Below are 23,592 nucleotides of genomic sequence, written 5' to 3'. Positions count from 1 at the left end.
ATAAGCAAGTATATTACAAAAATACATAGACGAATAGACAATCAATTATTAACTAAAACTATCTTAGTAGACCAGCGTCTGTAGAGCTTCATACTTCGAGAGCGGTGCTGTAATGAAGGCTCTTTATTTCAATTTGAATACATAACGTATCTATGTTTGTGTTATTCCGGTACACTGCGTGTATTTACGCTTTGTTATCATTATTACCAAGTCAGCTTTACTTTCAGCTACATTATACAGCCTTGTAGTTGCGCAACGTTCTTAGAACTTTTCCAAGACCCCTGAATTTTCCAATTATGGAGAATTCAAATTGTTTGCTATTCTTATCTATTTCTCTAATCTGCAAGGTTTATATTGACTTCCGACCCCAAAATCACCCAGTTAAAGGGAGATATACCGAACAAGAGGACAAAGGTTTCATAATAGACTATCCTCCTGTTAGAGAATAAATAGGCTGTCAATTAAGAAGAAATAGGCCTAGAAGGTTCTCAGCATTTATTTTAGTCGAAAGTGTAAAAGGAGACTATATATAGACACTGTTTCCAACTGATAAATACAAAACTAAGACGACCGCATCATACAACGACAAATAAATTAACGGAAATCTTTGTAACAAGTTCTACCTATCTTGTTTTACAGTGAACACTTTTTTACACAGAATCCGTGTTTGCGAGGCGGCGTCAACAACAGGAACAACTCGATGTTGATTAAACTAGATATATTTATAACTGCCTTAGCAGTCTCTTATGTTAGGTACGCTCATTGAAACAAAATTTCCAAGTAGTCATTCCTTTTTTATAACTGAAACTAGCAACTGGTTACGCCTTTGGCTGAGCTAATTAAACTCCTAAGTTAATTAGTAAAGGTGAAGCTTTTCCATAACTGATCCTTGAACAGCAAGCTTCGGTACTAACATTGTTTTAAGAAACTGTCAGTGTAGAAGGCTCTGGATGGAGTAAACATCATGGGCGGGATCACTTTATTCACCGCTCCTTCTACCCTTTACATCATCGCGAAGGTGGAAGACGTGAGAGCATTGTTTATCATAGCTTACTCCGCTGTACAATCCAAAATTAATAATAAGCAAAACTGATTTGAAGACGGCCTAGTTTGCCATGAGGTAGGCTACAATTTAGAATAAGGAATATTCTTCTTAAATTAGGCTTTCCTCAATATAACCAGTCACTGCTAGACGGTCGAACACTCAAAATATTTTTAACATTATCTAACCCTAATCTATATTATGGAGAGTTGGCCATACACGTACGTACACTCGCTGTCGTACTCATTGTACGTTATAGGGTAAAGGGCCTGAATTCTTTCTAACGGTCAGCTTATCCTCCAGACCTATACGCCTTCCCCACGAGAAATCGTCCCGGCGGCTTGTCGCCTGCACGCCCATTTCCTGTCGAACATAAGCGCCGGTCGTTCTACTTGTCTACAGCAACCCGAAAAATAGCGAAATGACCATGATGGCCTCCGGCAGGCAACCGTTGTACCGATGAAAAAGCTATGCCACGATTACTGTCTAGTTTGGTGGTGTTGCATACTGCCATTGGCTATGATATAATTGTGGCTATCTCCTCGGCTCTCAGACGACGGTACCGACATACGCGTGGACACAGAGGCTTATAGGAATGTGTATATATATATATATGCATCATTTGTATAATACATCTATATGTAAAACGATGGCATTACTTACACGGCTATGGGTAACCAATCAGACTGGCCCACACGCACTGGTTGACTGTTTTCATTGCAATTTTCCAGTGTTCTTGCGCTATATATCTCTATAGCGGCAACGCTTTGCTTTCTCTACCATGTTTATGCTACATAGCTAACTGACTATTCATTCAGTATGCGAATGGAAGTGTCTCAGATCAGCGTTTTGCAGATCTAATCCAAACATTCGATACGCAGGAATCATTATCGCGCACTCTACAGACAAACAAATAAAACCGCAGACAGATCATTCGGCGTCCGTTCGTACCGCGTAGATGGAGTCTGTCGAGAACGTACGCTATCTAATCGTTAATAAAGTTGTATGCCCTGAAAGGTTTGCACATTCCGAATGGGGTCACCGAAAAGGCGTTCCTTGCAGGGTAACGTTTGTGTCGCTGGGTTTTTGGCCCGTCCGTTTCCGAACGACAATTGGATTTCTGACAGGAATCCAGTTTCGACGAGACAGCTACGCCCACAAGTTACACAGAACGATGAGGAAAGGAACGCTGCCTATGCCAGTTGGCCCCGATAAATAGCCGGTCACTTGTCCAGCCGCGGCCTGCTCTGGAAGAGCAGTAGAATACCCTAATGATTGAAAAATACGTACCATCGAAAGTCACGTGAGGCACGTATCGCACTTAGCTTTTCACGTGTTTTTTTTTATTAAAAAAAAAAAAAAATAGAAAAATATAGCTTGTTAGCTGAACATTGCAACGTTTAAGCTAACCCATTTTAAATAAATGAAATGTAGGGCGGGAAAGATATTCAGATGCATTTCTTGCCATACGTGAATTTTAGCAATGCGAATAGATTTCTTTTGTGAACGGCTCTTCATCAATAAATGGATAATTGTTGAGGGACGGCGGACCATTTTAAATAACTACACTTTCGTTTAGCCTAATTTCGCATACGATTATAGAAAAATACGGTATCACTTATTAGACCGTACGTGTTTGCCGAAGATCCTCTAGCAATTTAAGTTGACTGTCTCTGCCGTTGAGTATACTCTTGAAAATGTGTTGATTATCCACCAATTTAGATTTGTTCGGACTGAAACGCATCGTACCAGGCGATACTGCAATACGTCTAGGGAACGTGGAAACAATAATGCTGATATAGATTCAGATCACCTGATCCGAACTTAGTCATGCGGATTTGATATAGGCTGAGACACGCAATGCAGCAATCCATACGCGAGCGGAATCGAACACAAAGTCTATGATTTATCAACTTAATCCTCTTTCTTATGCAATTTTTACCACACGTGCTTATCTAAGCCCATTTTTTCCTAACTAACTTCACGCAGCATGTTGAGCTTCCTTGTCGTTTAGTTGTAACTGTGCTGATTGAATTGAATCGCCGTACCCTTGTGTAGTAATAGCACACGCGACCTTTAAACTTCAACGATCCTATCCATGAATACGTCCTTCATATGAGTACCATTTATAGGCAACGGACAAGGCTCTCGCCTTGTTTACCTCTGCAAAACGGGTCCGTTCAGTACTCGCGCTGACTAGAAAGCCAAAAACCTTCGTCTCTCTTCTGGCCGTAATAGAACAAGGTAAGGCGATAAGAGAGAAGAGTTAGAAATTGGAGTATACCAACGTGCGCTCCGAATCTGAAACCAGCGATGGATCGTGAGTGGCCAAAGTGTGCTACAAATCAGCATAGGAGAGCAGCAATCTCAGTTGTCTGTCACCCTTTCTCCATCTACATCGCAACTTCTTATAGTTCCTGACTTTTGGAATCAATCCGCTGGCCTATTTTTTGCCTTCAACATACTCGTTATTATCATTATATCCGCTTGTTCACTGGCATCCATTGGTGCGCAGCTATATGCATACACAGGGCTTGTTTGGAGATCAGGAAACGCAGAAGCAGGTTAGAAAAATCCGTTAGAAAGCAGAAATTGATTAAAATATCGGTAAATGTACGCCTATGTCCAAATTGCGCATTATTTTTTCCAAAGCTTTACTGACTGTTGACTGATCGTTGGCGGTAACCCTTTCTGGCGTTAACGTTTCTGACGTCAGAGCTTACTCTATTTTTTGGGCGGCACTGAACAATGGCAATTAGTTCCCAACAGAATACCGCGAATCCGGCAGTAGATAACACTTTCTATAGACTGCAGCTAAACAATAAACACTAAACAATAAAACTGTAATACCTTGCAGATAGGCAAGTGTATTAGATAATACATTCGAATACAGGATCGAGTTGTGTTGAATGAAGTTCTTTATTCAGAAGTAAATAAGTTGTCTTATGTTTGCGCCTCTGAACAGTCGCTCGTGACTCGCGTCTGTTTTTGGCAAAAAAAAAAAAAAAAACGAGACTTCTATGACACAAACGTAATATTCATAACAACATGATGCAATATCGAGATTTTGTACGTCCTTTTAAATAAACCAACAAGTGTGCACTAATTTTTTTATGTAAAGAATAAAACAATCTGCGCAGGCATTATGCGGATGTCACAAAATAGGGTAGCCCGAACGTTTTGAAAATACACAGAAGTGTCCACGGGAAGAGAGAGCCTGCGATAGCGATTAAGAACGAGTGCGTGATTTTGCCCAATCGTTCACTGTGGGTTTATACTGGCCGGCTCCATGGAGTACTGTCAACAAGTCTGAGCAAGATTACAGGTCGGTCCAATCTACTGGACTTGTGGCGCAACAGATTTTGGGTTGTGCAATACCGATCATGACAATACACCGACCCAATTTTACTACTCGCAGAGTTTTTAATTAGAAACAAAAAAAAAAAAATTGATGTATTTTAATATGATCCCCATATTTATCGGACCTTAGCGTTTTGCGACTTTTCTTCTATCACCAAAACTGAAAAGTTTAAAAGGAAAGCATTTCGACGATGGAAAATGTTATAGAACGATTATGCGACTGAACTGAGGACTACCCCGGCGGATTTGAAAAGTGTTTTAAGGACTAAAAACGTGTTTCATCTATTTAAGAGACTCTCTGGAAAAGGACAGTTTGTACTGAGACAGCTAGCTGATTTTTCATATTGAATCTAGAACAAACGATCAATTTGCTTTTGAACAAAATATTTTGTCATAATCGATATTATTTATAGTAGCTACCTTCGTCCACGATCATTGGCTACTTATTGCTCCATTCACACGTGCAGTTGTTTCGATTTGGTATTGAAAAAAACTTTATCTTTCGTGCCTATACTTCTGTTTCCTCATTTTAAGGGAAAGGCTACGGCTCTAGATGGTAAACTAGATAATTTCAGGTTGATTTCTGCAAGTTACCAAAAACATCGTACGGTTGAAGGCGTTTTCTTAATGACGCGTTATCATAGCTTTTTTTCAGACTTCCAATGCGGTGCAGGGGTTCTTATAGGCCACTCAGTTTCCTCCCCAAAAACTGGCTTTCTGAAAATCGTGTCTCATCGTGAAGTTTATAGGTTAGTGCCTATCGCAGAATTTTTTGACCAGCCCAGCAGACGAAACACATCGTGACGTAGAGTGTTGACGATTAGGAACGATAAGATCTATGAGATAAATAGAGTGAAAAGTTAATTTGTCTCGCTATTACGATTTAAATATTTTTCGACCGTTTACAGAAGATGGTCGCTTTAATTAAATATATCTTTAGTTGCGAATAGACACGTTGGATTAAATCGTGATAAAAAAAAATAGGCCGATTGATGTAATTGTACATTAGGACAAATGTCTGCATTTCGACCGTTATCGACGGTACAACGCTAACTCGAAGTGACATAGCCAACATTCGGCCCAATCGTGAACCGCATCGGAAAAGGACAACTTCTGCTTCTTGCAGAAAACTTGGAAATCGAAATCCATTAGACTATTTTCGAGATTGCCCCTAAGATGGAGGCGACCAGGATGACATGTCCGGCTATGAAACGTCACCGAGGTGGTAAAAACCTTTTTTAAAGGCTGTTGCCATTGTGGAGAAGCAATATGAGCTAATCTTGAAAAAATAAGGTCTATAATAGGAATTACTTTTCTTATTGACTGGCGCTAAGATTTATGGCAGATCATGACAGCACTGACGTGTAAAGACGCATTATAATTTGTTTTATATTAATTGAAGATTCATTTACATGTAAAACGCCTCCCTGAAACCGGCAACGTTCTGCGGATTATATTCAGCGTTCAGAATTTCATATTGCTACGGGCCTTTCTTGGATTGCATCCTGAGTATTGTAAATCAGATGTAGTACCATATTTACATACCTGACAAATCTGTCATAAACGAATTTCAATTAGGGTAGCCAACAAACTAAAGGGTTAATTTCCGAATTTTAGAGCTTCAGCTTAAACAATTGTGTTTGGTGAGAAAGAACATACTGCTTCGGTAATGAAATCGGAGTCTGCATAACGGTCCCATCGTATCTGTCATTGAGTCACACTTGTTTCACAGCTGTTATACTTTCTCCAGCTCACGTGGAAGTGGTCGAAAATGAAATTTGTTTGGTGAGTAATCAAAGCTATGTTGCAAGGAAAAAACAAGCTGACCGGAGTCGGACGCGTAGAATACAACGACATATAAACGTAAAAAGTTATTAAAAAACATCCAGAGCAATACCTGAATATGGCCTGCAGTTCTCCTATCCTTATTAATACCTTCATTTGCTTTTACAGGCTGACAACGAGTTTCTACAATTTTGGGGCCACCCGTGTGGTAGGAATGGATAGGCTAAAAGAACGTTTTCCATTAGATAAAAATAACGTACAAGATTTTACAGTAATAGTTCATAATGTATCAAAATACGCTTGAGATATATTACACAAAAATATTGCAATTATTGCAAAGTTCGCTTTATACAGACGATCTATAGAGTGCTGGGTTAGAAATTGGGTTGAGAATGGCGGATAACTAACATGTCTGCTATAATACGTTAGGTTTTACTAGCTAGCGAGCCTTCGTCAACAGTATGATCTTGTTGTGTCGTTTCACGTGCGGCATCTAGCTAAAACGATAAAAAAAAAAAACACAAAAGAAATACTAATTTCGAATAGGAAGCATGCTGTTTCGAGAGTGTTTCGTTGTCACCCAGTAACAGTAAATGTGCTAGTGTCCCAATGGCGAACGTGGTGGTAGCGTGTTTGCCTACAAAATATGGAATCGAATCGATATTTCATTTGGTGCCGGCCGTCTGCTTAATGCCCGTACCGGATTAACATTGAAGCGTTTATTTTAGCAGTCATATTACAGCAGTAATTACACAACAACTGGACGCTGGCTCAGTTGCCCATTCCGTTCCAAGCAAGTGTTCCGTAATCGTACTTTTATTTGAACCTGTATTCGGGAATGTATAGGTAGGACCAGTAGGGAGGTTTCAGGAAAGCGAATATCATTATCAGTTTCTATATCGGGACCCGTCCGTTCTTTGGGCAAGCAGCACCCCATAAAGGACAAGGACAAAAACAAGAGAACAAAGCATGACGGCTGTTAGCGGTGCAGGCCGACCGCGGTGTTTCGGTGACACGCCCTTACGCCGCCATCCCCACCGCCTCATGCCGTATAGTAGGACATAGCTTAAAGCAGGTCGATTTTCCATTTTAATAAATTCAAAGCCTCCTTGAGCTGTGGCAGGCGACTCAAGAACAGTTGTCTTAAGAGCAAGGGCAGGCCAAAGAAATACGCAATACACGGGTCGTTCATAACGTGATATTCATCGTTGAGATTATACAGTCGACAGGTAGTAGTTAAAAGGAAAAGTGTGTGTTTTTTTTTTTAAAAAAAAGCGTTATGGAGAGTCATTGGGAACGTATGGTTCGGCCAGATCTGTCACGAGCGAACACTCCCAAAAATATATTGAAAGGGTTTCTCTACTCAAGTACCGTTTGATTTCACTTAGTAACCAAAAAGGTAATTCGGATCAATGGACGAAATTTTGAGTCGACGTTAATATTCATATTGCGTGGCCCGGAAAGCAAGACATTTTACTTTACGGCATTGTAAAGGCGAGATAATTTTCAGTCCGTAAGCTAAAAAAGGGCGGTGCCTCACCTACACGGTTGCTTAAAATAAGTTATCGAAATGTTAAAGAGTTACTGAGAGAGAGAGAGAGAGAGACACTTGAGTGCACATTGCAGCAGTGTATGGCTGCGTGCGTGTAAGTACGACGAAAAAAAATATTCATAGATTAGGAATACGGGGAGTGCGAGTGTTGCAACCAGCTAAACAGAGCCGAATAGAACGACTAGCGACGAGCGGTGCTCTTAAGGCGCCGAACAGGTTTGCCTCAAGCTGTTATCACAAACCCGGACGGGGGCCACTTTGTAGGGCAAGGCCACTTTGTAAGAAGACTTTAACTATAGACGTAAGTAACAATAGAAATTTATTCCTACATACGAAATCCGTTGAAAATGTTTAGGACAAAAAGTAAAATGCGTTAAGAAATACATCGATGGATATCTTTAGACATTTTGCTATCGTGAACCACTACCATTACACAGTTGACGTGGATAGGATTATTGTTAGATACGTGTGTAACCTCTCATCCCAACCTTATTGGAATCGGTTAATCAATCAGTAAAATGTTAATTTTGTTAGAACTACTGCCGTTCCCTAAGCGGCCATGAAGATAAAGAGGGAACTATATGTATCAGTAGAATCAAATTCGAGCGGTAGAAGTTCGGATGATAACCTTGAGTAATAGAGACTAACCAAGTTATTTCTCCATAGGGAAAAGGCGAAATCATTGCTTGACCTGGCGAGAAGAGCTTAGGCATCAGTATCGGTGCGATTAGGTTTGCTCTTAACTGTTGTTGCTTTCAGAACGAAGGTAGAGAACATGCTTCTCTTTTTGTGGCTTTGTAATACGCCACCTCATTCAATGGAAATATCGAAACCCCCCGAAACTTGTACACTGAAATGGAGCATCACTGCTGCCTGGGATATTTGAAATGATTAATTAGATAAGACATTCTCTCGGACGAGTTTGTTCATTTTCACGAGCGGACTGCACTATCATCACCCAGTCGCACACATGGCGGACCTAAAATATCTGCATGAGCAAAGTTAAATCACAGCTACAAGATCCTTTTTTATGACTTGTGTTTAAATTGAACCCAAGATCAATACCCCCTCTATTTTATAGCGGTAAGGCCGCTTTTTCGACGCTATAGACGGCACTCGATAATGCTTCATTATTCCCGAAATGTAAGACCTCATAGACATGATGTAACATGGTAGCTGTCGAAACCGGTAGACAACAGAACAATCCGAAATGGCGTTTGTACCAAGGTCGGAGAGGTGAGGGTGGTATTGTTCTTCTTCCTATAATAGCTAGATAGTTTTTTAAATTAATTGATATTGGTTTTAGAAGAGGCACAGAGTAAGTTACATAACGACTCTAATCTACGTTTTCGAAGCATGCCAATATTGCGTACCTTTTGTCGCATACTGCCACATGCGGCTGCATATAGGCTCGGCTGACGTATCAAGTTAAATATCACTTCTTTAAACATTTGATATATAATCTTCGTTCAGAATGCTGGATGTTACCTCATTGTCTCACCGGGCCGTATTCTAATCGCAAGACGTGAGCGTAATTGCCTACCGCAGTCTGTATATATTTATGGGCTATTTTTGCACCTCATTCATTTCTCCCCTTGAGGTCAACGACAGTTACACAGAGAGAATATCTATATCCTATATTTATTTTTAGTAAAACATTTCGTTCATTATGACTTTGTATCTATTTTGACATTGTCAAATCAACTAGTCATTACCTGGTATCCAAAGACCGCTACTGAGGTGGGTGCATCACTGCTGCATTCCCTGCCGTCTTGACCCTAAGTTTGCTGAAACGAAAGGACGACCTGATTCATCCTAATACTACAGTCATATATATATATATATATATATATATATATATACACGTTTTTTCTCAGACTGTATCTTAAACCGCTTAAATATGCTACAAGTGTCATGTCTGACGCTCATATTTATTAAATATAACCACCATTTCGATTCGGAACTTAGTCAGTTTAATAATATTCTATCTTTATTTGGCATAGTGAGCGTACGTTAGGCGATATAAACCAGTAGATCTAAACCAATCGACTTCATGTTCACACACAAAAAAATAAACTTTTAGAATAACAGTAAGCCAAAGGTCTCAAGAGTACAGAAAAATAGAAAAACGGTTGACAAATTTAAAAATAGTGACCGTTAAAGCTTATTCGTATGGCCCGATTGGTAGTTGATATTTATCCTCTCCAAAAGTGCATTTGTTCAGCACCAAAAACCTAGTTGTACCAAATTATTAACTTTTATGCTCCTTAAATTTTGACCTTATTAAGGGTCCTTCGGCGTTGCATCTAATATTCTCTGGGGGTCTCATGAGAACCGGCAACAACGTAAACGTCAATAGAGGCAAGGGAAAATAACTTTTCAACTTTATTCGAGCGTTTGTCGAGCGCGAAAATCTTGAATAACAGCTAATCTTTCCCCAAATTCAAAAACAATACAACGTTATTCTCCAAAACGAACGTATCGTTTTGCTCTAGAAGCGTTTGTCTACTACCCGTCGCGACACAATATCCTTTCAAAGTATAAAGCTGTTCCCTAATACCGTAAGTAAACGATACTGTGTCTCGCCTAAAAGACGGGAAATAGCGTCCACTATTGAGTGATTTGTATGGCACGGAACCATGCGTTGTATCACTACACATGCCACGTGCAAGAATTCTATTAATTCAATTGTTTTCGCTCGATTTGACATTGCACAAAACTTTTGCTCACTAAATGAATTCAGTCAGTAGAAATGATACAAGTGACACAATCCAGATGCGCGTCGTCCAACGTCCTGTATAGCACTAGTCTGCGTTTCCCGAGCGATAAGTTTCCCGAGTAATGGAAAAAGGACATCTAGCGTTTATCTGTCGAATGCCCATCACCTGCTAGCAGTAGGAAAAGCGATAAAAGTGGTTCTGGTCCTGCGCTAGTAATCAACAAGACGATATCCAGGCCGGACAATTATCGAGCTACAGTTGTGCGTCTGCTTCCCTGAGCCTGAGTCGTTCGACTCAATAAAGCCAAGCAATGACCAACTTGTTCCCGTGATAGATTGATGGGTAACGTATTTGCCTGGTAATCTTAGCTACACACCGTGTTCTAGCTTCGAACCCGGACATACGAGGACTTCGTTTCGTGCTGGGAGCCGGACGTCTGATGGAGTGCCTGGCACCGATACTCACGATGAAACTCGGAATATAAAGGCAATAACCAATTTGAATTATTATGGTAGTATGAATCCCGATAGCACAGTTTATGCTTTATCGTCGCCGGGCGGTGTCCAGCACTGGCGGGTCGTCTCTTCCTGTGAGAGTGATATAATTTCGCCCCATGGGAGAGCTACGGTGAAAGGGGGTATCGTCCCAAACTGTTCCATGATTGCCCCGTGATCATCTAGCCAGAGCGTCCAACTATTACGCCGACATCTAACGGTTGCTGTTGTCTTTCGCTTTTCTGACATTTTGCTGCGTCGAGTTCGTAAGGTGTAGAAATGCATCGCTTTTGTTTTATATTATGATCTCACTGCAAGCCGTAGCACGTTTTTGCTCGTAACAATCATAATGAATATATGGGCAAATTTGTTTTAGGAATTATTGTCTGGCAATACATATATATATTTACATATATATATATATATATACATAAAAACCACAGCTTTTATTCGTAGCCACAAGTCATTCGTGGCAAAATCATTTGCAAAAACGCTTGATCATCGAGAGGCTATTGAGAAGGAAAACTTCTATTGCACTTAATAGACGTACGTTGTGCATAAGCAAATTACGCCAAAAAAATAAGCATCTATAGAACATAGATTCAATGTTTTAGTTTTCAAGTACATCAGAGCATGATTTCCTTCGACTTACAATCTCTAGCAGGCACGACCACAATTGATCCAATTTTTTCAGCGGGAAGATACCGCTTTCAGTAAAGCTCTTCTGGAATATATTAAACAGCGCGTATGTCTGACTGGAGAAATATGTGGATGAGGTTGCAAAGACCCATTTATTTGTTCAGCTAAATAAGGAAACGATTTGCCCACAGTCGTTTAGCGCTTTCAGGCAGTACTACAAACTGCTGATAATTTTTCTATGGGTGATAGATTTTGTATTAGAATTGTCGTGAACGTATTACTACAGTTAACGCCTTGTGTCAGCCTTTCAAACGTACCTTTCAAATGAAAATCAAAGTGACAAAAAATAAATAAGGACGTGCTTATAAGCCATTACCTCTTAATACTCTTCGTACATCGAACCAATATCACCATCATAAAGAAGCTGGGACCAGTCGTGACAAATATAAGGTGTTGCAACATTCGAACCTAAAAGCAGACTGAGTTTCCTGATACATATGAAAAGGAAGTGACATGGGATAACCTCAAACAGCTTATATATATGTCCCCGGGGACGCGAAAAAAGCAGGAAGGATGAAGAGACTGATGGTAGCGTTAGAGCGTATGCCGAAAGAATCGCTAACGTATTTTTTTTTATAAATCGTCGGGCACAATGCGGGCTGTAAATGCAGTACAAATATAATATATATTCGCTACTACCGAACGAGCGGCGTCCATAGTAACTTTCTCTGATAGATTATGCTTCTTACCGAATGTCAAGTTCACATTCCTTTATTGATTATAAATAAGATCTTTGTAGTTATGCTCCTTTCACAGGATATTTCAAAAAAAAGAAAAAAAATCATTACTTGTTGATATTGGGTGTTGTCATTTAACGTGTTCTTTTGTAAATGTCTGAAAGTACCAGGCTCATTTACGGGAGTAATTTTGCTATTTTATCATCATTTCGACACGGTATGGCTTCATATAAAACTCATTTATCTCGTGTGCATTTTTTTAAAAACATGTATTTGATAATAACCCTATAACCCATTGTGATTTGTTTGTCATTTGACACGTACGCGACTTCATAGGGGTAGCAGCAGCAGCACAATGCGGTTCCTTATCGGCCTAAATCAGCTTAGATTTGAAGACAAAAAAAAGATGCCTCGAAACTCGACAGAGGCTTGTTAAAAAACGGAATAATAGCGCAATAATCGATATATATATATATATATATATATATATATATATATATATATATATATATATAAACAACGACAAAAACAAAGGCAACATCTGTTTGACGATTCGTTGTTTTTCTATAGTTTCTCGTTACTGCTTTAGGCTTCTTTGACAGTTTCCTCTAATACGGCCAGCGCCTCAGGTGACGTGCACTTATACAGCAACGGCCCGAACCTTTTTTTTTTTATTATTGTTATTTTTGTCATCGACGACAGCGACGGCTGTGCGTTCGACACTGCTACTTTCTATAACAACAACCTTTCAACTTACCATCAGGGTAATGCGACTATGATCGCGGCTGGCTTCTTTTTTATCAACGGCCATAGCTGCAAAAGCAGTAACAGCATATTATCTCAAATAGTACTCCAACTCGACAGGGATATTTAGGATTCATTCATCCTTAGGGTCCTTAGAGATATTTAGGATCCTTTCATTTTCATATGTCAGCTGCATACAATATCGTCGTGTTGAAGGCTGTAAGCGCGCCTGTAGTGACTCCACTGACTCGTTCCGACGTTAACTCCCAGTGTATATTGAAGTACCTTTTAACTTTCTTGTTTAACACACACGTACGTTCTGAACTAAATGAACCCCTTGCGTCTGGGTCGATACGAATGTTGCCCATACTGAACATGTTATGTAATTTATTTGGCATTGTTTTTTGAATAAATTTGGGTGCGTACATACGGAAGCGAGCGAACAGTCAATATGGCCAGTTGCTTCGCTTGAGCTGACCCTATCAGCATACATAGAAGTATGTGTTATGTAATGTTTTATTTATTATAGCACACTGCATAGTATACCTTTTCTGTATTGCACGTTTTTGGTGTTCAGCTTAGCATATTCTATGTAACGATAGAGTGATGAAAGTAGCAAGATTGTGGTTTCCACCTATGCGGTCAGTATCGTACTTCAACTTTATTTCCCCCCAATTTCCGCCGCGATCTCATGTCCTGTGTGTCTATCTGCCGTTTGTGTGGCACTTTGATTCATTTTTCCATCCTCCCTTTTCTTGATCTTTTTTTTTTACACTGACTCGAAGCTTTTTAGCGTCGAAACGAATAATTTTCCGCTCAGTTGGATGCCTGACGTCAAACATGGCTCAAGAAACATTTTTTGTGTGTTTATATATATTTTTCGACATCATCTCCACTCGATCATTCCGAAAAAGCAGATGGCCCTGATTCCCTTTTAGTCTACGAACTGTTGCTGTCACCCCACCCACGCCATCGCTTCTCCATTAGCCGCATCGTTTGACAACCCCTTCGAACTCATACTTTTTACACCTCTTGGCTGCTTTTGCTTGTAACCGCTCATAGCTCATTCATCCATATGAGATTAGCCGATCTCTGTATTTCAAATTTTATGTCCAGTGTCGGCGTTAGGCATTCCATCAAACCGGTTAGATGACCTGCTGGATGTCATCGAGGCGTAGGAAGGTGAAAGATGGGACACGGGCGGAAACGTTCGGTTCGCCCATTGCGAGCAATAGGTTAGAAGAAAAATCTTAAGAAGTTGCCGCTACGACGTTGGCTAGAATGATTTAGTGTGTGGGTGAGTCTAACCTCAATGAACGAAAAACATAGACAGTTGGTAAAGTGGTGTACTTTCAAATCGGACTGATGCTGTGAATAAGAGTTCAACTGACAGTAGACGGTACGGCAATATAGGCAGAATGCGTAACGCTAAAGCTGAGTAGAGAAAAATGTACCGGTATATTTGTCCCGATATAAAACTCTTCTAATATGCAGCTGGGATACGCCACACTGCACTCAACCATTCTCGAACAAATATCTATTGAAAACATTCATTTTGTTGATTCGTATAGCCCCATCAAGTGAGGCTACACGGGCCAAAGGTGGAGCTATATGGACCCGTACTGATTTCGTGTGGAAAGATCAGTCATTCAGTAGAATTCAAGAGAAAACATTTTTCGTCTTTAAAAAAATGTTTACCTGTCGAGCTAGACAGGTCAAACATTGTCGTTCATAGGGTGTAACAGATTTTGGACAGATATTGCCATATCCACAAACTGCAGTTTGTTTGAACAAGGAGGAATAATAATAACAACACGTGCACCGTTCTCTAAATCTAACTTACTGATGGTTCTGCGCATTTTTGCCATAAGTCTCCATTGTGAATTCTGACCTATGATCATGATTATCGTCAATACAATGTATTGTTTTGTGTTGCGTTATGCCGATCAATTTCGTCATCAACGATTACTTCAAAACTCATCAGATATGACAACAACGGGCCCATCAGAACGAGAAGCTATGATGCCTTAGCTTTATTTGACATATATGCAGATACATGCACTACCACTAAGCTGAATTGTACTCTGAAACTATTCAGTTATTTTAATCTTTCTGTCATTTAGTTCTGTATACTTTTCAACATGCAATGGGCCATATAGATCCGCCGCAATCCGACCCATATCAGTCAATGCAATATCTTTTATAAAGCGTAACTTGCCTTCAATTTTCACTTTGTGGTAGAAAAACGAGGCGCTTATTTTGTTTGTTTATCGTTCCCGTAATCGACCCTTTTCCCCCTGAGTGAGAGAACATAAGTACAAGCACTCCAGACAGCTGACGATCAATGTTGCGGACTTAATGTAGCCGTATTTAAAACAGCAAAAAAAAAAAACAGTTAGAACACGCAGACAATGTAACGACGCAAGCAAGAATACATCCGTATGCACATGCCTGCTCTCGTTCACTCAAGCAGAAGAAATCTCGCCTCTCGCGTGAGAAGTCTAGAGCACAGTTTTTGGTGCATATAGTCCCGTACTCCCCTCGCGAGACTTGCCGGCTCACTGATTACTTAATAGCATCATGAAAGGAAAAGACGAAATAAAGGGTCCGACACCAGTCCGGCGCACAAATAGAGCACAGAAAGCCAAACGACGTCAGGTGCAATGCGTAAAAACGCTTACAAAGTGATCCGCCGCCTGCGCTGCCATTCGTGCTATGGGCTAAAAATCTTGCGGTCGCGTGCTACTCTCACCATTGTAGAGAACATCGTCCCTGTTAGCAATTTTTTCTGCCATTTTCCCAAGATTTTTCTTTTACAATTCCAGAGACCCGTCCGTTCTGGTGCCCCAGCGGAGCGGATTAATAAGAAGACGAAGTACAGGGAAGCTTCCCACCAGATTACTCCCGTTCCACCCCCTTCTACCCCTGCGCCACTTGAACTCCTCCAGGTCTGCACAACAGCCACAAGATCTTTTTCGGTGCCAGTTGATTGTCGACGGCCAGTGACTTGCTCACGTGCGCTGCGGGCGGCTCGCCCGTGACTTTGTCGAAACTACGGTCACGTCAGTGGAAACATCATTAACTGATGCACGACCTGTCAGAGCAGGGAGAACGGAACAGTTACGACAGCGCAAAAGTGTGTCCTATGTCGCGGAACACCGCGACACCTATCACAGGCTCGCGCATCCCTTTTTCTTAATTTTCCGGCTCTTTCGTTACAGGAAAACGTTGGTTGTTGTTCTTTTATTCTTTGTTAGCATGACCTGACGTAATGCCGCTTGCATCCGATTGTGGGTCCTTTTTTATTATACTCCGAAAATAAAATGCAATATATGGCAAAGGATTTCTTTGCACTACATGTATAAACTGATTCGAAATAAAACGCTCTGTCTCCTCATCTCATCTCAATGACGTTCAAATGATTGAGGCTTAATATTACGTCTTATGCGTAGCATCCAAGAACACTTAAGTCAGTCGGCACGTAAATTGATATTGCCGGTTGCCATCGCCCTTGATTTTTACAAAATATAAACGAAATCAGCACCGAAAGACATATTCGATAGGACTTGTATTATAGAAAAACAATCTTGCTATCTTTTGTGCATTGTTTGGAGCTCAACGGTCATGTCAATTGTTGGGGAACTGAGCCGCGATGTTTCCATAGCATAGATTTTAAAAACGCATATACTCAGCTATCAGGTGGTTCAACGAGTTCCTATTTCGAACCTAGGTCTGACATTGTAAATGGAAGAAGTTAGAACTGAAGAGGGCCTGTTGCGTCTTCTGTATTATACTACTGCGTTGAAGTAAATTGCGTAAACAATAGTAATGTCACCAGTCATAGCACCTTGTTGTCATTGTCAAAAATTGTCGAATGGACGATGTTTCATTCTGTTGCAACCGTCACTTATCTACTTCGTTATCGTTCGCAATTATTTCCTTTCGTTTACCCATGTTCTTGTTTTTGGACAGCATTACTTATATCGAAAACTACGGTATTGTATGCGACATTGCATGACTCTTAACTGCACAAAAAGCCCAAAAGCACCCATCTATTATCATTACAGAAGTTTAGGCTTGTAGGAATGTTTCTACCGTCTATATTTTTTGTAGTGTTTGCGTTTCCTCTTCCTTTCTCTGAAATTTTTCTGTTACATGAGATTAATAAGCTTATTTGCCAGCCTCGTGAAGCTATCCGACAACTAATACTCATCATCCAACAACGGAGCGTATCAAAAGCAACTGAAGATGTTTCAAAGTTTTTTTCTACCTTGTCTCTGGGCCGCAGTCTAATCTCAGTCAATTACTCATATAGCGCGAGTAGCAGTTCGAAGTTGATACGAACGAAGGCCATTATCATTTTGCCTCAAAAACAATTGTCATCTTCAAATTGCACATCAAATTGATGCATTTGTTGGGGTTCGACGGCCCCCTTTGTTTCCATTGACTTTAGTTAAAGCGGCATACTTGCGGAGCGCTCACGGTAGAAGACTCTGTACAAGCCAGGCTCTGATGTTAGTTGTAGTAACAGCGATAACTTCGACAAGCAGGGATGATTGTGCTGTGGACCACGGCGATCGCGTAAAGTGCATCGCATGGAAAGAGGGTTATAAGAGGAAACCTATTACGAGGACAGGAAAACCAATTTGATTTGCATTTACAAGCGCGTCCGTCAACGACGGTAATTAGAGTTGCATAGTGCAATGTTGTCTAAACAAGAGCCTGGCTAATTGCTGCTCAAGATACGAATCATGTGAAGGAACAAACGAATAGCTCGAAATGAACTCATCCAGTTAACGTTTATTCCCTTTGTACTTCGATGTACCGCATTGACCGCGCAGTCCTTTACTTACGAGAAGAGCTAGAGTCGTCGTGGCGATGACGCTGGCCACCGCGACCACAGGTAACACACCGCTATTGTTACCACGACAGATCCTACGACCGCTGTCGCCACCGGTATCGGAATTATGTGTCTCTCGCCCTACTCTCTACCTCGCTTTCAACATCTATACTGTGAATAATTGCTCTATCCATCTCATGGAGAGTAAATGAATAGCCAGCCATCGCTAGGTGCGATGCATACAACAGTAGCCTTTAGAAGTAAAGTAAAATCCGTCAGTTAAACCTATTTAAAGGCATATGTTTACTGCCGAGGGAAATTTTTCTATGCACAATCGCTAGAGCCGATACAACTACAAGCTTGACTTTCATGCAGGCTGTGAGCGAAGTTTCCAGCTATAAAAATGGCCGCTTGTTACATGGTTAAAAATCATCCAGCGAGCTGACGGTATCTTGCTCGCTTATCCGCAAATAGCCCGCCAGTCTCCATTTTGCCTCGGTTTGTCCCCGCCCTCTGTCGGTATACGGCGACGCGTTCACAGCGCCAGGAACCCCGAGCCGGATATAGAGATTGCGCTCTCAAATCTAGCGTGTATCAAATATGCTAAAATGCAACGCTAGCAGGCGCCGAGTGGTTGACCCCGCTCGAAAAACCCTTTCTCATTTTCCACTATCCCTCAACTGCTAGACGAGTGGCAAAGTCGTCAGAAAAACCAACTGGGGCTGGTATACTAGCAACTGGGTGCCCGATCTTGCCCATGGCAGCAAGTCGTCTTTATTCCACTAAAGCTGATTTACTTAAGTGGCGTTGACTCGCACCATTGGCAGACGTAATCATTGTTTCGTCTGTATGTATTGCCCTCGATCCGTTTGTCATTCGAATGCTATGTGACACGAAAGCGCTGTTAACAGCTGAGTGCATTACGTTGCCGAAAGTCAGCAAACAACGGCGCCAAAGTAGATGCAATCTGTGGTAGCTTTTGCTACTTTTTGCTGCCGCTTCTCCTGACTCTCTGACGCCATATTGCGCGCTCGATTGTATTGCTATTGTTGTTGTTTGGTTGGTGTGGTCCGGAGTGCCGGATGGTTGACAAGCATCCGGCACTCCGGAGCTCAGATACTTCTGCTTTCATGACTGCGTCGAGCGAAGTTAGCTTTTGTTGGACACGAATAACTTTGATCCAACTTAACAGGCTGTTTGAGCACCTGTGCCACATTCCGTTCCACTACCACGAACAACAACGACAGCATCATGCCAGGTTGGAAAATACGTGTACACTTAAGCAACGGCAGGTTTTCAACGCGCCAATTACGGGCCAACGCGCATCCCATCGCCAAAGCAAGCAACTAAGGGCGTCTAATTTGGTTCTAGCATTTATTTAACAAACAAAATTACATTGCTGGCTGCAGTTGTGATTTCTTATAAGATACTTGAAATTATTTAGACCAATAAAATAAGACGAAATATCTGTCACGTAACGTTGTGTTATAATCTCAAGCAAATAAAACGTTTTATAGTCCCGCTTATAGCATTATGTCCCCATATGATATAACATGTTAATAAGCAGTGAAAAATCACCAGTTCGGAGATACTTTCGACAATAGTTCGTTGTTTGTTTTGCTACGGTCACAGCGGACAGTTATTTAAAAACTGTAAAAAAAAACAATAAACAGTTCCTTGTAGATAGTTTTAGGTGCGAGGTTGGAATGCAAGCACGTGGTGAAAAGCTAAGATAAATCTTCCAAACTAACTAATGAAAAATTATGCAATGCCCATGCTGACGAGAAAGCCGTCACGAAACGAATCAGAATCCGAGAACGCTATCATTGAAAGTGGTTCACGTGGCTTACGTGGAAATTATCGGATTAAAAATCATTGTTTTTAAGTTTGAAATAGTAAGATTCTACTGATGCATGTCCACGTACGTATGCGTAAAGTTGTATCGTAATGTTATGGAAGTGAATGGACGTCAAATTGACCTTTAGCAGCCATTGTTATTGAGCTTTATTTTGGCTCTTGGATCCTGCCCAATGTGGGCATTGAAAGAAGACAACATTTACTGAAAGGAATATAGTGGAAGAATTGGGTCTCCAGATGCTCCATCAGATACTACACAATTGTCGTATTAATACTTTGACAAATTTCTCTATCGTCGAAGCAAGCGGCGTGGTGTTGCATCGAATAAAAATTCAGTTTCTCTTTAATAATCATTACATAATTGTAACTCTGTGAAAAAAAACGCGACCGAGGCTCATACATATTGTTCTTATATTATTAGTATTAAACAATATTATTTATTATTATTATTACCTGAAAATACTGATTTGGAGGCAGGTGGCAAAGGCGCTATTGAGACGCCTAAATATGCGGCCTGTGCAGTACCTCAAGTACACGTGCTTCCGTTGCTGCTGAAATTTTCAAAATTGCCGCCAGCTGCCCCCGACGAGTTAGGCTATTTACTAAATAGTAAAATTCAACCTCCAATCGAGAAATTAGTATCGAAAGTTACCAGGAGGGTTGATTAATATTCGACCATCTTTGGCTTCAGATCAAAGCGAATTGATGCAAGCATGCTAAATTATCTCTGCGTGACTTGTCTTATTACAAAAATGCTATAATTAATCAGGGCCGTCGGTTCGCCACAGATCAGAATAGAATTGAGCCTAACTTATAGGTCCACAAATACGACCATTATTTTCGTTGATACGTGCTTTTGCGAACTTCTTTGCGACAGAAGAAAGCTCCAAATCCAGGTCGATAGTGCCCTTAATGTTGAAATATCGACAAAACAAGGTTCGCTTCGAACCTTTTAGAACACAGTTGGTCTTGCTAGCTGAGTCTAAAAAACAATCGACTCTATAAGAAGTCAGGTGTAAAAAACTTCGTATCTTAAAAAGTAGCGAAAAAGTTTGTTTGGAGAAATGTCAAAAAGAAACACAAAAACATATGGCTTAAATGAACTGTTTCTTTGCCCGACCATAAGTAAACTATAAAATATATTTTTTCTACTTAGTCTTCTGTCATGCTGTGTTATTATTTCTACTACTATTATATGTGTACCATTTTGAAAAGGAATGCTTTCTGAATACCTTCAACGGCTAAACAACGTGCATATATTATAAAAATATTGAAGTAAACATAGAGCGTTCGTTTCTCGTTACAGCCATTGAGCAAATTCACAAGGTGAATCTATTTTGGTTTCTCTCTAGTTCTCCTCAGCTGGGCGTATCCGCGAACGGGACAGTTTCATTGAAAAAGGTCACTCCGGCTTCACCTGAAACCTCATCGTGTAAGTGCCGCATGCCTGCTATGATAGGGCAGCTCATTTAGGGCGGTCCTTTTTTTATGCAATCTGCTATTAAACACAGCTCTAGAGTCATCTATATTGGTGATCAGTAAATGCATTCATTGACCTGATCGTATACCCTGCTGACTAGACGTGCCAAGAGTGGCACCTAACGCTGAAGAGATACAACATCTTGGCTAAACTATAAAGTCATTGATTAAACATTCGATTTCGTTTCTGTATACCATTACTTATTTATTAGTATTTAAATATACGATTCGTGACGCAAGCAAAGTTTTGAAAAATCGTCTGTACTCGATTTAGATTTCAACTGAGGCCCAGTATAACAATTTTGTCAGTAGTTTCGATGTCTTTCCCGTACCAACAATAACGAGGCTATATGGATAACTGTTTGTGCCTGATAGCCCCAAATAGGGCCAACTGCTATAATATTGCAACTAAAAATGGAAATATGGATATTTTTCTCTTGTGGTATGTACTGTCGTCAACGCTCGCCGTCGTATTAAAGCTCGTATATCGAAAATGTTTTTTTTTTAAATGTAGTTTAAGTTCCGTAAGCGATTGCCGATGACATTTGGTTTTCTACTTCATTTCAGAAATTTGTAGCGAACAGCTGGTATCTACGGCTTTATTCGTTTGGAGTTTTCGCAAATGTCTCAGAAAGTGATAAAAAAAACACGAAAGAACTAAAAATACGTATTTTAGCCTTCATTTTCTACAAATGTCTTTCCTGTTTCTAAGTAATAGAAGCTCTGTTAGTGTCCCTTAGGACCGATTTAAGAAGTGGACTGGGAGCTTGGCTTGGACTAATTTACCTCAGGCATATTCATATTGCATTTTTACATTATACAGAACGATTAATAATTACGTTATAGCTGCACTATATTATTAAAAGTATTGGTACACTTCGCAGTAGTAAACAGAGTCATCAAGTTTTTTTTTCAAAAGATTTAGGCTTTCGTTGTATCCTGCAAGCAAATATCACTCCAATCCAAAAGACAATGGTTATATATTTGGGTTATGCATAATAATTAAATACTAAGTTAGCAGAAGACATACGGAACGCATATGCATGTATGCAGCAAATGTACGAAGGTCTTGCACGTATGCGCCAGACAGCAGAAGAAGGCCGGCAGTCTGCTCAGGAGTTGGGGTTTGCGTCGCCCCACAGCTCACGTTAGGTAATCACTTTATAGAACAGCACACTCTTTTTGAACTTCCGGGTCGGTCACAAATTCTGAATCACATCTTGAACTCGCGCAGATTCTTGTAATTCTACGTTATGATGTCTCGGATATTTTGCTGTGTAAGCCTCTCTATTTTCTCCAAGTGAAACAGAATTCGTCTGTCTGGGAGTCTTGCTCCACTGGGTGCACTTAAAAAGATTCTGGAGCGTGCGAGAAGGCCAAGGCTCAATTAAGTAAAAATTAAGGGTTTATTCCTCCTAATTCTGCTAGCAGTGTTAGAAATACTTTTAATTGTTTGAACTAGAATATAATAATAGATCCGCTCGGGCTAAAAAATATCTCATTGTGCCCCAGACAAATTATTTCATCATATCTGGAAGATCGGAAAGTGCTTGCTTTATGCTTGGATTTTGCTCTGAAATCTGGCTTATGACGAAGTATAAAAGATGGAAGAACTCCCGGAAGCAGTTCAAATTCTGGTGTACGCCGATAAGGCTTTGCGCTCACGGCCACGGCCAGGAGAGAAACACCTTAGAGAACGCTGACAATAAAGCATTTGGATAGCACAATGAATTAGTTGACAACAATTTATAGCCGGCGCCTGAAAAGAGAGATGCCCTGTATTTAACAGGTCAAAAGTGGATAAGGAAAATTAACCTTGTGTTAGCGGGCAACCCGACAAAAATCTAAAAAAAAGCGAAGTGTTTTAGAATCGTTTTCGATACTGGGTTATCCAGAGTTGCACACGTGAAATATGTTCCGGCTAAAGCCCAGCAAATCGCTCTAAGCCTGACTTGGATTTTACTAAGGACCGGAGGAGCTTCTGTTCGGGGAACAACACTATAGGCAACACTCGTATGAGAAACATGGCGTTCCAAATGGGGAAGAATAAGGACGCATTAAAATCGGTCCAGAGAATGCTGGCGATCCGGGTCGGCCGGGCGTCCAGATGGTCTTGACTGAGGCCTTCCTGATTCTAGCTTAAATACTGCAGTGGGACCTTCTATTACGGGAAGGGTGCTTGCCTCTTCTGCACGGTAAGATTCGGGCCGACCGTGGCCAGAAAAAACGTCATCAACATCGGACAGGAACTTCGGAAGACGGTGAGACCTGGGGAGCCAAAACCATGACACCAGGTTTACGGCGATTCCAACCTGAATGGTGAAAAGTAGGAAAACCCAAATA

General features: G+C 40.7%; 2 protein-coding genes and 1 long non-coding RNA gene across 8 annotated transcripts in view; 1 reads left to right on the top strand and 2 right to left on the bottom strand.

Moving 5' to 3' along the window:
• LOC111244663 (neuroglobin-like) overlaps positions 1 to 23,592 on the bottom strand; it is a 169,008-nt gene that overhangs the window by 138,899 nt on the left and 6,517 nt on the right. Inside the window, exon 2 of one of the 3 annotated variants that reach the window (XM_086979148.1) lies at positions 9,455 to 9,526. The exons of the other annotated variants lie outside the window; for them this stretch is intronic. The gene's annotated coding sequence lies outside the window, so the exon portion shown is untranslated. The remainder of the gene's footprint in view (positions 1 to 9,454; positions 9,527 to 23,592) is intronic. 3 annotated transcript variants of the gene reach the window in all.
• LOC111255332 (uncharacterized) overlaps positions 18,536 to 23,592 on the top strand; it is a 23,958-nt gene continuing 18,901 nt past the window's right edge. The window contains exons 1-3 of one of the 3 annotated variants that reach the window (XR_015320361.1): positions 18,536 to 19,171; positions 21,123 to 21,202; positions 21,817 to 21,931. This is a non-coding gene — a long non-coding RNA (uncharacterized LOC111255332). Of the gene's footprint in view, positions 19,172 to 21,122; positions 21,203 to 21,816; positions 21,932 to 23,592 lie in introns of those variants that run through there. The other 2 variants (XR_015320357.1, XR_002671016.2) reach the window with 2 other exon arrangements.
• LOC147759061 (uncharacterized) overlaps positions 21,429 to 23,592 on the bottom strand; it is a 16,889-nt gene continuing 14,725 nt past the window's right edge. For both annotated transcript variants that reach the window (XM_086979170.1, XM_086979176.1), the window contains one exon: positions 21,429 to 23,561. In XM_086979170.1, the coding sequence (XP_086835296.1) occupies positions 23,307 to 23,561 (255 nt within the window). In that variant the 3' untranslated portion in view covers positions 21,429 to 23,306. The remainder of the gene's footprint in view (positions 23,562 to 23,592) is intronic.

The sequence above is a fragment of the Varroa destructor genome, unplaced genomic scaffold, assembly GCF_002443255.2.
Source record: "Varroa destructor unplaced genomic scaffold, Vdes_3.0 BEIS01000001.1, whole genome shotgun sequence".
NCBI classification, from domain to species: domain Eukaryota; kingdom Metazoa; phylum Arthropoda; class Arachnida; order Mesostigmata; family Varroidae; genus Varroa; species Varroa destructor.
Note: the sequence above shows the minus strand (reverse complement) of the source record. Positions and strands in the feature narration are given on the sequence as shown.